Raw genomic sequence first — 12,249 nt, 5'->3', positions numbered from 1 at the left:
CCCTGAACCTTTGAGCAGACACGAGCAAGTACAAAAATAAAGACAGGCCAGCCTGGGTCGCACAGTAAGTGATAGTGAGGAAAGTAAACAAAAGGGACTTCTGGTATCTGGCATCACTTATCTTTTCTGGAGTCAGTTTACTAAATGAAAACATCAACCAGCCGTTAAATCAGTGTGAGGTGGAGGAGATGATTTATCAGCTGCAGAGATCTTTCAGTTTTGTTCCCTACCATTTTTAATGAATTATGCTTTAAGAACAATGAACGTGCTGTGTAACTCAACAATGACACTATAAGAAGCTTGTTTACAAAAGTACAACGGTTTTAAAGACTTCTAAGCTTCCTGTGGCCACAACCAGATTCAAATGGATGGTATATTGACGTATGGACATTCTATATATCGGCATGTTCTTCCTGTTCCTGAATGGTTTTCTCTGACTGCTTTAGTTTCTGCTGGCAGCTCAAAAACATGCACGACAGGTTGTCTGGAGACCCCAAATTAACTCTCGGTGTGAATGTGTGTGTGTGTGTGGTTGTGTGTGTGTGTGTGTGTGTGTGTGTGCCCAGGACTGGTGGCCTGTCTAGTGTATATTCCTGCTTTACCGTGACAGCTGGAATGGGTTCCGACACCCCCTCTGACCCCGGATGCTACTTTAATCAAAACACAATGACTATAGTGGAAATAAATGCCCACTTAAATGCCAATAAATTATCCACAAGCAAATTCAGTTCTGTTTACATTTCTGCAGTGTTCCAACTTCTCTGAAAACGTTTTAATCAAACTGCAGTCTTTATCCTTCCTCCTGTATTGATGCCATCTCCTTTACCTTAAACATGCCCCCGTTATCACGGCAAGATGGCTATCCAGTCGTTCTTGTCATCTTTTCAGTCTGTCGAGCCGTCCTGCCGTCTGGTGTTGACGTGATTGCGCCCTGATTATCGTCATGGTTCAGGAAAAAGGGCTTCCAGGTAGCATCTCTCCCATATTCAGATACAGGTATGTGGGTGGTGCTGATATGAGCAGTCAACAGGTCTTGGTCGGCCTCCTCCGCCATCATTTTGGTGCCTGAGCCAATGATTAGAAAGAACCTAGATCCAGACAGACAACACATATGCACCCACACATCAGATAACAGTGAGTGCCTCTCTCTTTTCAATATTCCAGACATATATGTTCTCAACTTAACATTTAATTACATTAAGTTATTCATTGGAAAGCTTTTACCAAGTTGGGCTAACCAAACAGTGTTGACTCTTTGTGTGCGCCTTATCAATACTTGTAATTATTATTTCCTGGGAGGGGGAGTGTGCGCTGCGATAACTGGAGATATGACTAATTAAAGGATGTTTTGGCTTTTCTCTGAATCAGCAGGGATCACTTCATCAACTCTGTCAATAAAGGAAAGTACAACAATGACTGAGCTGCTAGGATGCTGAGTTCGGACAGCAGGGTGTTTATGTTTGCCTTTGGAAGTATCACGTCGCAGTGTTTATGAAACACGCTCAACCCAAGCGCCGTGCAAATGGAATAAAAGGCCACAGAAATTGGAACAACAGCAGGCCCACCGCAGATCTCGACTTTATTTTCCATTCCGCTTTCGCACGTGAGCTGATTTGGAACGTATTTTGTAACATTTCCATTGGTTATACGTGCTTTCAACGCGAATGGCGCGCTCGGTGACTGCTCTTAGTTATCCCGCTACAGCTGTTGTCCCTGGTGCAGAGTGTGATTTCAGAAATATGATAGGTCCTCATCTGTGGCTGCTCGCAAATGTGCCGCTTAACTGAAATGGAGACGGCGGTTCCTAATCCTTATGCCAGCCTTACAATAATCAATCAGGTGTGGCCTTGTCCTGTGTTGACCCTCTCTGCGGGGTGCGTTGAAGGTGACAGGACCATCGCATTTCAGTGCAACCTGATCTTCACGGAATCCTAGTGCAAGTCTGATGTCTTCCAGCACCTCTTCTTGCTGTGTGACAAACTCTGTTGCTACACACACACACACACCACCTGCCATTGAATCATCACCAGTACTTGCATTGTGCAGCCAACCACTGGACGAACTTATACTGTTTGGATCTCTGGTTACTTTTTTTGGACTGGCTAAACAGCTAACAATAACCACACGGCTCTTTTTTTTAAAAATAGGATTATTGCCTATTGGCACCTCCGCTCCACAGTTTAAGTTTTCAGGTGACTCATGTCTTCTGGAAACGTTACTGTCTGGGTTTAATTCCCTCATCTTTTACCACCGGATCTCTCCTTCATTTGTATGTCTCAGGCTTTCATTTCTTAAAGGCAAAGCTTTAGAACAGAACCAGGTATGCTCCTATCTAATAACTGTTTTTGTCAGTGGAGTCATTCACTGCTTTTTTCCATCATGGACTGAAGAAGGCAGGTGTACAATTAGTTTATTATTTAAAAGAAACTATTCTTACGAGAATATGTAAGCCACTATTTAATACAGAAGATGTAATGTACAGCAACTACCTGGGCAAGTAGGAATTTAAAAAAATGTAACAATTATTATGGACTAAAATGAGAGAAGGTGTGACACCATTCATGCAGACGTTACACTATGTGATACACAGAGTGAGTTTTCACCCCTACTCATCCTGAAATTGTAGTGATTTATTTTCAGTTTTTCTTCTCACTTTTCAATCTACATATACATAAATGGCTTGTTTATGTTCCTTCCATCCTTCCTGTTCACTGTGTTCCTGATGTCCTTTAACAATGATGTGATCATTGTGAAGAAAGCCAAGAAGACAGGTCTCTTTTTTTCCTGGTGAAGCACATTATGTGGTTGTGATGGAGCAATATTTTGGCTTATTTATCTTAATTTCTGGCCAATTTGGCAATAGTTGTAGTGATGACAATAGGATTTAAAAGAATGCTGTCATTGCAACACATCTGTTCAGTGACAAATTGTTATCGCCAAGTAAGTGTGCTCTTTTTTTCTTGTGAGCAATAGCAATAAAAAAATGATGAATGTTTAGGGCTTTCTTGCTTAGAAATTGTGTGTAGGTAATTATGTTTGCATGATTTTAAAGGTTTTGGAAACTTTACAAACACACAACCAGCTGGAATTTTACAGTGCCATAAAATATCTACAGTAAACTATCTATAGCAGTGCCTGGTTCTCGAGAAGCACTTTTTAAACTCACTTTTTAGTTTTAAGTTAAGTTTAAATGAATAGTAACTTACAAAAGCATCATTTTCTTTATAGATAATCAACAGAAAGGATGTAACTAACCAGAGGGAATAAAGGAAGAGGGAGGGTGGCGATGCTTCAGAAAACTCAGACCAGTCAACATAAACTTCATGCTATAGTTATATGGTTTGTTTTAATCTTTAGACTGTGCTGAGATGGGAACAATTATGTTTACCATGGTTTCAGAGCTATTGCATTACGTAAACCCATGTGGCTTCAATTAGTCCTTTACTGTTGACACGCAGGATGGGGCTAATTTGATTTGTCTGAAGGATCTTTGACAAAGAGTGTGAGACAGGCCAATCCTCTTTTCTCATTGAAGAAATCAGCTCTCAGGCTTGCCTTGGGCATGATAATGCTGCAAATTCCTCAAAACCTGACTGGAAAATGCCTAAATTCAGTCAGTTTTCTCCTTCCTAATCAGTCCAATCTGGCACACTTGTTCAGATCTCAGTTATTCAAACTCCTCACCTGCCACTCACACCTTGCCAGGTGGTTTGTGTGTTCATGCCTGACTTGCCAGTGTTATTCTTTGGTTTGCTTCCTGGTTTATACCAAGCGCCCTCACCAAGCTCCTTGTCTTTTCCCATTTGCCTGAGTTCTACTCATCCTGGAATGAGTTCTTTCCTGAGGATTATCAACCTGTCAGATTATTTCTTGGATTTTTTGGACACTGTTCTTTGATCGGAGGCTGATTATTAATAAAATATGATCATTTGCAAAGTTCTCCTCTGGTTTGTGTTGCATCTGAGTCCTCTATCTGCCCGTGACAAAATTCAGTGGATGCTTGCAATATTGGTTCTAAGGCTCCATACAAATGTGCCACTAGAAACATAAATCACAGTCAAGATCCCAAAACAACAGGTTTTTTTTTTTTTTCATTTTTACCTTTGAAAATCCACTTTAATGGCATTTTAACAACCAAATGGGTGCTGAGATGCTTACAAAATCTGGCTGCTTACTTTTTTCTTCGAACAAAGACTCCACTGTGTGAAAGGTTAGATCCCACTGAGGCTAGATATCAGTTCTAATTTTGTATGTTTTGGGAGAATATAACATTTTTGATCTTATCAGCAGAGTGAGGAACTAAACAACTTAAACACCTGATAAAAAATAATCTACAACCACTGGAACAACGGCAGGCTAATTAGTATATTGTGTTTATCTTGCCAAAAAAGGAGAAAAATTACAACTTTGTTTATTTTATTCTGTTTTATTTAATCTTGGTTTGTGATTCCTCTCCTTTTGCTGGACTTTACCAGGTGGAGCTGCACCTGAAGCCCATCCAGTCCCTCCTGCGCCACCAGAAGCCACTTGTCTTTGTGCTCAACTCCCCTCAACAACTGATGTGGAAGATCAAGACAGAGAACCTGGCCCCCGGCATTAAGCATACCTTTCATGTGAGTCCAGATTCATGAAAAGCCTCTAAATCTTATTTACTTAAACTGCCATTTCATTTCCGCCTGGCCTGTATGCTGTGCTCCGTTTTAATAGTACGTCTTCTCTGAGAAGTATTGCAATTCACATAAATTTGTAAAGGATCTTTTCACAAGGGGTTGCCCAGGAATGATATGGATGGCATGCGTAGATAATAGCGTCGTTTCATTTGATAGGATTTTGTTGTTACTCTCATCATGCCTCCACTGTGTTACATGGAACCAAAACACATTCTTTATCCAAACAGACCAAAAGCGCTTTGTCAAATTGATTCACATGTCTTATGGGTGATAATTTCTGAGTGCCCCCCCTTCTCTGAACAGCGCTGTTGATAATTTGGCAGCTGCTCACATCTGACAGGGTGTGTCTGTACGCCACAAAAACCCCAACAAGTGGGAAAGGTTGGAGCCAAATGCAAAACCAAATGGGATTTGAGCTCTCATATTCGCTGGAATCCTTCAAGATAAAGTTGAAATTAGTTTCCAATGTAGAAATCTCAACATGTGGTTTTTTAACTTAAACTTCAGATACATTCTTTGCAGAGAATAATTCTAACAATGTGTGCTTCTTAATTCAGGTTCCCCGGTAAGTTATTTACTTTACTGACTTTAGAGAGACAATAAACTGGTCGATGTATTAGAAACAGGAGGGTTAGGTGGAGGTTATCTAAGTGTAAAAGACTGTTTACCTGGAGAGCCTGTGGCATTTAGGTAAAAGGCCCTGATGGCTCTCTGTAACCACCCATATGGGGAAAGACCTTTTTCTCTCTGAACGGCTTCTCAGGCGTAATCATTTCCATTGTGCGCCACATTCTCACAGAATGCGAGAATGTCGTATCAGGTACACAAATGTGTTCCACATGTGGTGTTTTCCTGCTTACTTCTCAAAAGCAAAACATCCTGCCATGAAAACCCACATACACCCACCATCAACTGCCCCCCTTCATATATTTAAAAGCCATTCCTTATGTTCAGCCTTATCTATACATGTATACAGAGACAAAGAGCCTTTCATTGGCCCCACCATTTTTGACAATTACAGTAGATTATTAGTGCCTCTTTACAGCTACCTGGAGCTTTTTAGTGTTATCTGACATTTGTATCATTATGCACACATCACATCAGTCATATATGCATTATTTTACTAATGTTCTCTTTTTCTTTATCATTCAGTCTTAGATTGAAAATGTGTTGGAAGGTTTCAGTTAAACTCACAATAAGGAGCAGCACCCTTCCTATTTATTACTATTTCATGTAGTAATGGAAACATTCTCATGTCAAGAGGGACTGATGGAGATGGATGTGCATCTGGCCTGGTTGTGTTTTCCTAAGCTGTCATCGTTTGTGAGTGGTGAGATGGGCGTTTCTGCAGAGAGCAGCAGGTCAGCATCACAGTCAGTCCCCCACTGTCAGTGGTGGCAGACAGAGAACAGCTGACAGCCATCAACCAGCAAGCCATCTTAGGAACAGTTGTGTGTCTAATCATATGGGACTTCAGTGTTCTCTCTTCTTAATCTCATGAAAAAGGGTTTAACATAATGTACATCACTGTGCTATACATGCTATTAACACACTTCATTAGCCTGTAGTTAGGAGAGTAGCAAGACATGTTAATAGTAAACAGGGAGTCGCACAGTCTGAAAAGTTGGGCCAGTGGTTTGGTTTTCTGGAGCCCCAGGTGTTACATATTTTGTGTGTGAATGATGCCACCGAGTCTGTGGGCATGGCTGGCTCTGTCGGTTCGAATCCAGGCGAGCGCTTAGGCATGGCTCCTTATGCATATATGCCTACACCTCGGTATGAGCTGAACGTTAACTGATATCATGCTGAGTCATACCGGCTCGGATGTCGCCCGGGTCAACAAGGGGTCAGGGAACCAGGGCTGCCTGATGTCAAATTGGCTACTGGAACAAGGCATTCATGGAGTAGTAATCAGCAGTAATCATTCATGGAGCAGGGCAGAGAACATGGTACTGATGGAGTGTTACTACGGGAGTAACCCCAGCAAGAGAGGGTACATGCAGAGATGGGTACTTTGAAACCCCACATCCTCACTGACTAAGAAGCGGCTCAGTATTCAAATATCCGCAATAAGAAGCTGCTATCACAACTAGAGATTGACGAGGCACGGCGGTGTGCCTCACCCACGGTACAAAATATGCTACAGTGCTACAGTACACAGCCCCAATGATAGACGGAATCAGGACAAGGGCAGCTGAGAGAGAGAATCATGCAGTCCTGGGGGAACTCAACTACCTCCCTGCCAAGGCTAACACACAAAGTACCAGACAAATCTCTAATGGAGGACATGAACATGGCACTGTCAACCATCCCTACCACTACCATCACTAAGACCAATCAGCTGATGTATGCAGCGGCAACGGTAATCCTACAGATGCTTGGCTATAAGATGAAGAGCATGAATAGCCATAAGGAGCAAATGGCCCCATGGAGGAGAAGGCTAGAGGCAAAAATCATGGCAACACGTAGCGAAGTCAGCCTCCTAACAGAGCTGAGTAGAGGTGTGAATCTAAGGACAGAGCGGCCCAAGAAGTACAACAAACTGTCCATACCTGAGGCACTGGAGACTGATAAGCAAAGGCTCACAGCCCTGGCTGCCTGACTAAAGAGGTACACAAGAGAAGTAGAGGAAAGGAGAATAAACAGGATGTTCTCCACTAACCCAGCAAAGGTCTACTCTCAATGGCAGGGCAACAAGATGACAACAGACCCCCCCAGGGCTGAGACGGAACAATAGTGGAAGAGTGTCTGGGAGAAAGAGGCAATGCATAACACTACTGCCAAATGGCTGCAAGACCTACAGAGTGAGCACAGCCAACTCCCAGAACAAGACCCAGTAGTCATCACCTTAGCAGACATCCAAACAAGAGTGTCCAAAATGAAGAGCTGGATGGCACCAGGGCCCGATAAGATCCACGCCTACTGGCTTAAGAAGCTGACTGCACTCCATGAACACCTGGCAGCACAAATGAACCAGCATCAGGGGACCACCCAGAGTGGCTAACCCAAGGCCGGACAGTCCTCATAATGAAGGACCCCCAGAAGGGCACAATACCGTCCAACTACCGGCCCATAACCTGCCTCAGCACCACATGGAAGCTCCTGTCAGGCATCATAGTGGCTAAGATCAGCAGGCACATGGATCAATACATGAGCAGAGCACAGAAAGGCATAGGGAACAACACCAGAGGTACCAAGCACCAGCTACTGGTCGACAGGGCAATCGCCCAGGACTGTAGGATGCGGCACACCAACCTGTGCACTGCCTGGATTGATTACAAGAAAGCCTATGACTCAATGCCGCACACATGGATACTAGAGTGCCTAAAGCTGTATAACATCAACAGGACACTAAGAGAGTTCATCCAGAACTCCATGAAGCTGTGGAACACGACTCTGGAGGCCAACTCAAAGCCAATTGTGCAGGTGAGCATCAGATGTGGCATATATCAAGGAGATGCTCTGTCCCCCCTGCTGTTCTGCATAGGCCTAAACCCCCTCAGCCAGATCATCACCAAGAGTGGCTATGGGTACCAGTTCCGGAGTGGAACAACCGTCAGCCACCTCCTCTAGATGGATGACATCAAGCTGTATGCCAAGAACGAACGTGACATCGACTCCCTGATTCACCTCACTAGGATCTACAGCAAAGACATCGGGATGTCATTCGGGATAGACAAATGTGGGCGGATGATATCTAGAAGGGGAAAGGTGATCGCAACTGACGGGGTTGAACTACCTGAAGGGAACATCACAGATGTGCAGGACAGCTACAAATACCTGGGGATCCCGCAGGCAAATGGTAACCATGAGGAGGCAGCTAGGAGGTCAGCCACAGCCAAATACCTGCAGAGGTTAAGACAGGTCCTGAAAAGCCAGCTGGATGGTAAGCATAAGATCCTGGCCATAAACACCTACGCCGTGCCAGTAATCAGATACCCTGCTAGCATAATACCCTGGCCACTGGAAGAGATACAAGCCACTGACATCAAGACAAGGAAGCTCCTCACCATGCATGGAGGGTTTCACCCTAAGTCCAGTGTCCTGAGGCTATACACAAAGCGAAAGGAAGGGGGCCGAGGACTAGTAAGTGTCCGAACTACTGTCCAGGAGGAAACAACAAGCCTCCAAGAATACATCAAGATGATGGCCCCCACTGACCCACTGCTGAGTGAATGCCTCAGGCAACAAAAGCCCACCAAGGAGGAGGAACCTGAGGGGCTATCATGGAAGGACAAGCCCATGCATGGAATGCACCACCGATAAATTGAGGAAGTGGCTGATATCGAGAAAACATACCAGTGGCTGACAAAGGCCGGAGCACCAGAGCAATAGAGGCCAGGGTCTACCATACCAGACAAGACCCCAGGTGCAGACTGCGTGGAGATGCCCCTGAGACAGTCCAGCACATCACAGCAGGGTGCAAGATGCTAGCAGGCAAGGCATACATGGAGCGGCACAACCAGGTGGCTGGCATAGTGCACAGGAACATCTGCACTGAGTATGGGCTGGAGGTCCCAGGGACCAGGTGGGAGACACCCCCGAAAGTGGTGGAGAACAAGCAGGCCAAGATCCTGTGGGACTTCTAGGTCCAGACTGACAATGGTGGTGGCCAACCAGCCTGACATAGTGGTGGTGGATAAACACCGGAAGACAGTGGTGGTGATAGAAGTAGCAATCTTGAGTGATAGCAACATCAGGAAGAAGGAACATGAGAAGCTGGAGAAGTACCAAGGGCTGAAGGAGGAGATAGAGAGAATGTGGGGCATGAAGGCAACAGTGGTCCCAGTGTTGATTTGGACACTAGGGGCAGTAACACCCAACCTGAGTAGATGGCTCCAACAGACACCAGGAACCACATCAGAGATCTCTGTCCAGAAGAGCGCAGTCCTAGGAACAGCTAAGATCCTGCGCAGAACCCTCAGACTCTCAGGCCTCTGGTAGAGGACCCGAGTCTGAAGGAAGGAGGCACCGCCCAGGAGGGCGAGGAAGAGATTTTTTTTAAATTTTATATATATATAAATAAATTTAAAAAAAATATAAACATATTATATACAGTATATATAAATATATATATATATAAAACCCCTGTGAGCTTGCTGATTCATAGAAACACATCACAATCAACCCAACACAGTGACAACTCGAGAGACTAGATCAGAACCAATCAGACTCCAGCAGTATTTATCACCTCAGGATCTTAGAGTTGCTGCATGCTCGTATTTCCCATCAACTTTTTCTTCACTTCCTGTTATCAAGCTTTGTTTGAGACACCTAATTTCCACAGGGCCTTCTGTGATTTTCCAGGCCAAGGTGTTGCTCAACGGAAAACCTCAGCTCACTCAACAATTGAACTCAAATGTTTGGCATGGCTTTTTCATGCAGCACATCTGGGTCTGGAGGTATAGGCTTAAGAAATATACTGGTAAATATTTGAGAATCTATAGAGTCTGTGTTGCAGATGTGCTTCTCAGAATATACAGTATATTCACCACCATGATAATGCTTTCAGCAGCATTTATTAGCACCAAAACAGAGCAATTTGCTGAAGTAAAAGGTTTCCTCACATATATATTTGTGAACCAAATGACATGTTTTTTTTCCCTGTGTGTATGAAAGCATCGGTGTCAGTAACTTACATTTTTTCAGGTCTTTCTTCATACTTTGCTGCTAAATCTGTGGAATCTCTCGTCAGTGGAAGTAATCTCTGGTATTCAGCTTCAGAGCACATTTCAAGACCTTCGCAGCAAACAGAGTGTAACTTCTACTGTTAATAGCAGTAGATGTAGACAGTTTATGGCTTGGTAGGCACTGGGAATGTAAAAGGCATTGTTGCATCTGTTGGTGTTACGTATGGCTAGTATGTTATAGGGCCACTTTTATAAACTAAAGATGAATGAAACAACCAATTGTGTGAAGTGTTTAAATATAACTGTAGGTATGTTTGCCAACTTTGGCAAAATGTCAATTACTAATAAGTGCAAATTAGTTCAATGAAAGATTGTAAAATAGAAAAATATTAAATTAAAAATATACATGACACGTTCGATGGTGCCCCAGGACTGATGCCAAGGACAACTGTGATGAGTTTCCTCCTAAAACTTGGAGCATCTGAATCCTCAGGCACATGTGCCTTTACAGGATTTGTTTGTGAGGGAGGGGGAAGCACACATATACGCAAGATCACTGTGTGTGGCAAAGCATTTTTACAGATGTAGCCTATAATACATCAAACTCTCTGCATTGTTGCTTTATGGGGAAATAGGAGTTATTTTGGTCATCAACTGGGCATGCAACAGTGAAAACGGAGAGAGGGAATGAGCGTGTTAAAGCCCAGAGTCGGTCACTTACTCATGTGTTTCAGACTCCTGAGGGTTTTGGTGATCTGCAAGGTCCTGGAGCTAATTTGGCTTTCAGGCTTTTCCCTCTCATGCTTTGGGTCTAATTGCAGTCACTCCCGTAATTAAAGTGATAAACTCTGCTGAGCATGGCAAAGTCAGAGGAGAAACCCTCCCCTCTTGTCCTCAGCTTGGGGAACAACACTTCTCCATCTCATGGGTATACACACACACATAAACACACACACACAAATCATCCTGAATTCTTCGAAAGAATCTGTCTCCTCCTTCGTATTTCCTGCCGCTGGTGACACTGCCAGGAATATTGAGGAGATGGTCCAGGTCAGACAGATGTTCCAGATGAGAGAAACTGAATCATTAAGGCCTGGCCAAATCTCAACAAGTCAAGGGAAAAACAATCTGTTATCAAAAAAAAAGTACATTGACACATACCAGCTGCAACATATGCCTGTACTGCTAATATAATTTCTTTTAATTGTGCCTGCCACCCCCATCCCAGCTCCATCTGCACACAGATAACACGCTGGGGGAGAAAGAAAAACAAGCATGGGCATAAAATGAGCGTGACTGTCTAGACTCTGTGCTCGCATTAATTTCATCATTTTGTGGCACATTTTCCCTCTGAAACGAAGCATATGGTTCAGCTCCATTTTGTAAAGAAGACATTGGCTGTTGTCAGTATGATTTTGTCAAACTCAAATCGGCACTTCCTCCCTGGCTCATGATAATTCTCCTCTGACAGTTTATACTTCACAGCTGGATTCAGTGCAGCAACAACCGAATGTGTCAGTGTAGACTTCATTAGTGATATCAAAAATTTTGCCATCTTTGGGTAATATTCTTACACAGTTTCATTTCGGAATATCCAGTTGGAATACTGTGTGTGTGCGTGTGTTGGCGTGCGCATGTGTGTTGGGAGTTGGTGAACCTACAGCATGTCTTTTGTAATCTAACACTCATTTTTTCTGCATTCTCAAGGTATCTGAGGGCTCAGAGGTCATTTTTCTGCCTGGAAACTTCTCCCTCGCCTGCCAGATCCAGAATGAAAACCTTCCCCATGGCAACGAGCACCTTCTCAACTGGGCGCAGAAGAAGTACAGCGCAGTCACCTCCTTTACTGAGCTCAAAACTACTCAAGATATCTACATCAAAGTTGGAGAAGGTGTGTACAAGATTCTCAAAATTCTCAACCAAGCTTGGTACCTCCTTGTTCCCTATAA

General features: G+C 43.7%; 1 protein-coding gene across 2 annotated transcripts in view; it reads left to right on the top strand.

Moving 5' to 3' along the window:
• The window catches only part of tgfbr3 (transforming growth factor, beta receptor III), a 49,662-nt gene that overhangs the window by 18,727 nt on the left and 18,686 nt on the right, over nucleotides 1-12,249 (top strand). For both annotated transcript variants that reach the window (XM_029828026.1, XM_003973823.3), the window contains exons 4-5: nucleotides 4,476-4,613; nucleotides 12,008-12,191. In XM_029828026.1, coding sequence (XP_029683886.1) covers nucleotides 4,476-4,613; nucleotides 12,008-12,191 — 322 coding nt within the window. The remainder of the gene's footprint in view (nucleotides 1-4,475; nucleotides 4,614-12,007; nucleotides 12,192-12,249) is intronic.

This window comes from Takifugu rubripes, chromosome 20, assembly GCF_901000725.2.
Source record: "Takifugu rubripes chromosome 20, fTakRub1.2, whole genome shotgun sequence".
In the NCBI taxonomy this organism is placed as follows: Eukaryota; Metazoa; Chordata; class Actinopteri; order Tetraodontiformes; family Tetraodontidae; genus Takifugu; species Takifugu rubripes.
This window is presented reverse-complemented; position numbering and strand designations above follow the sequence as displayed.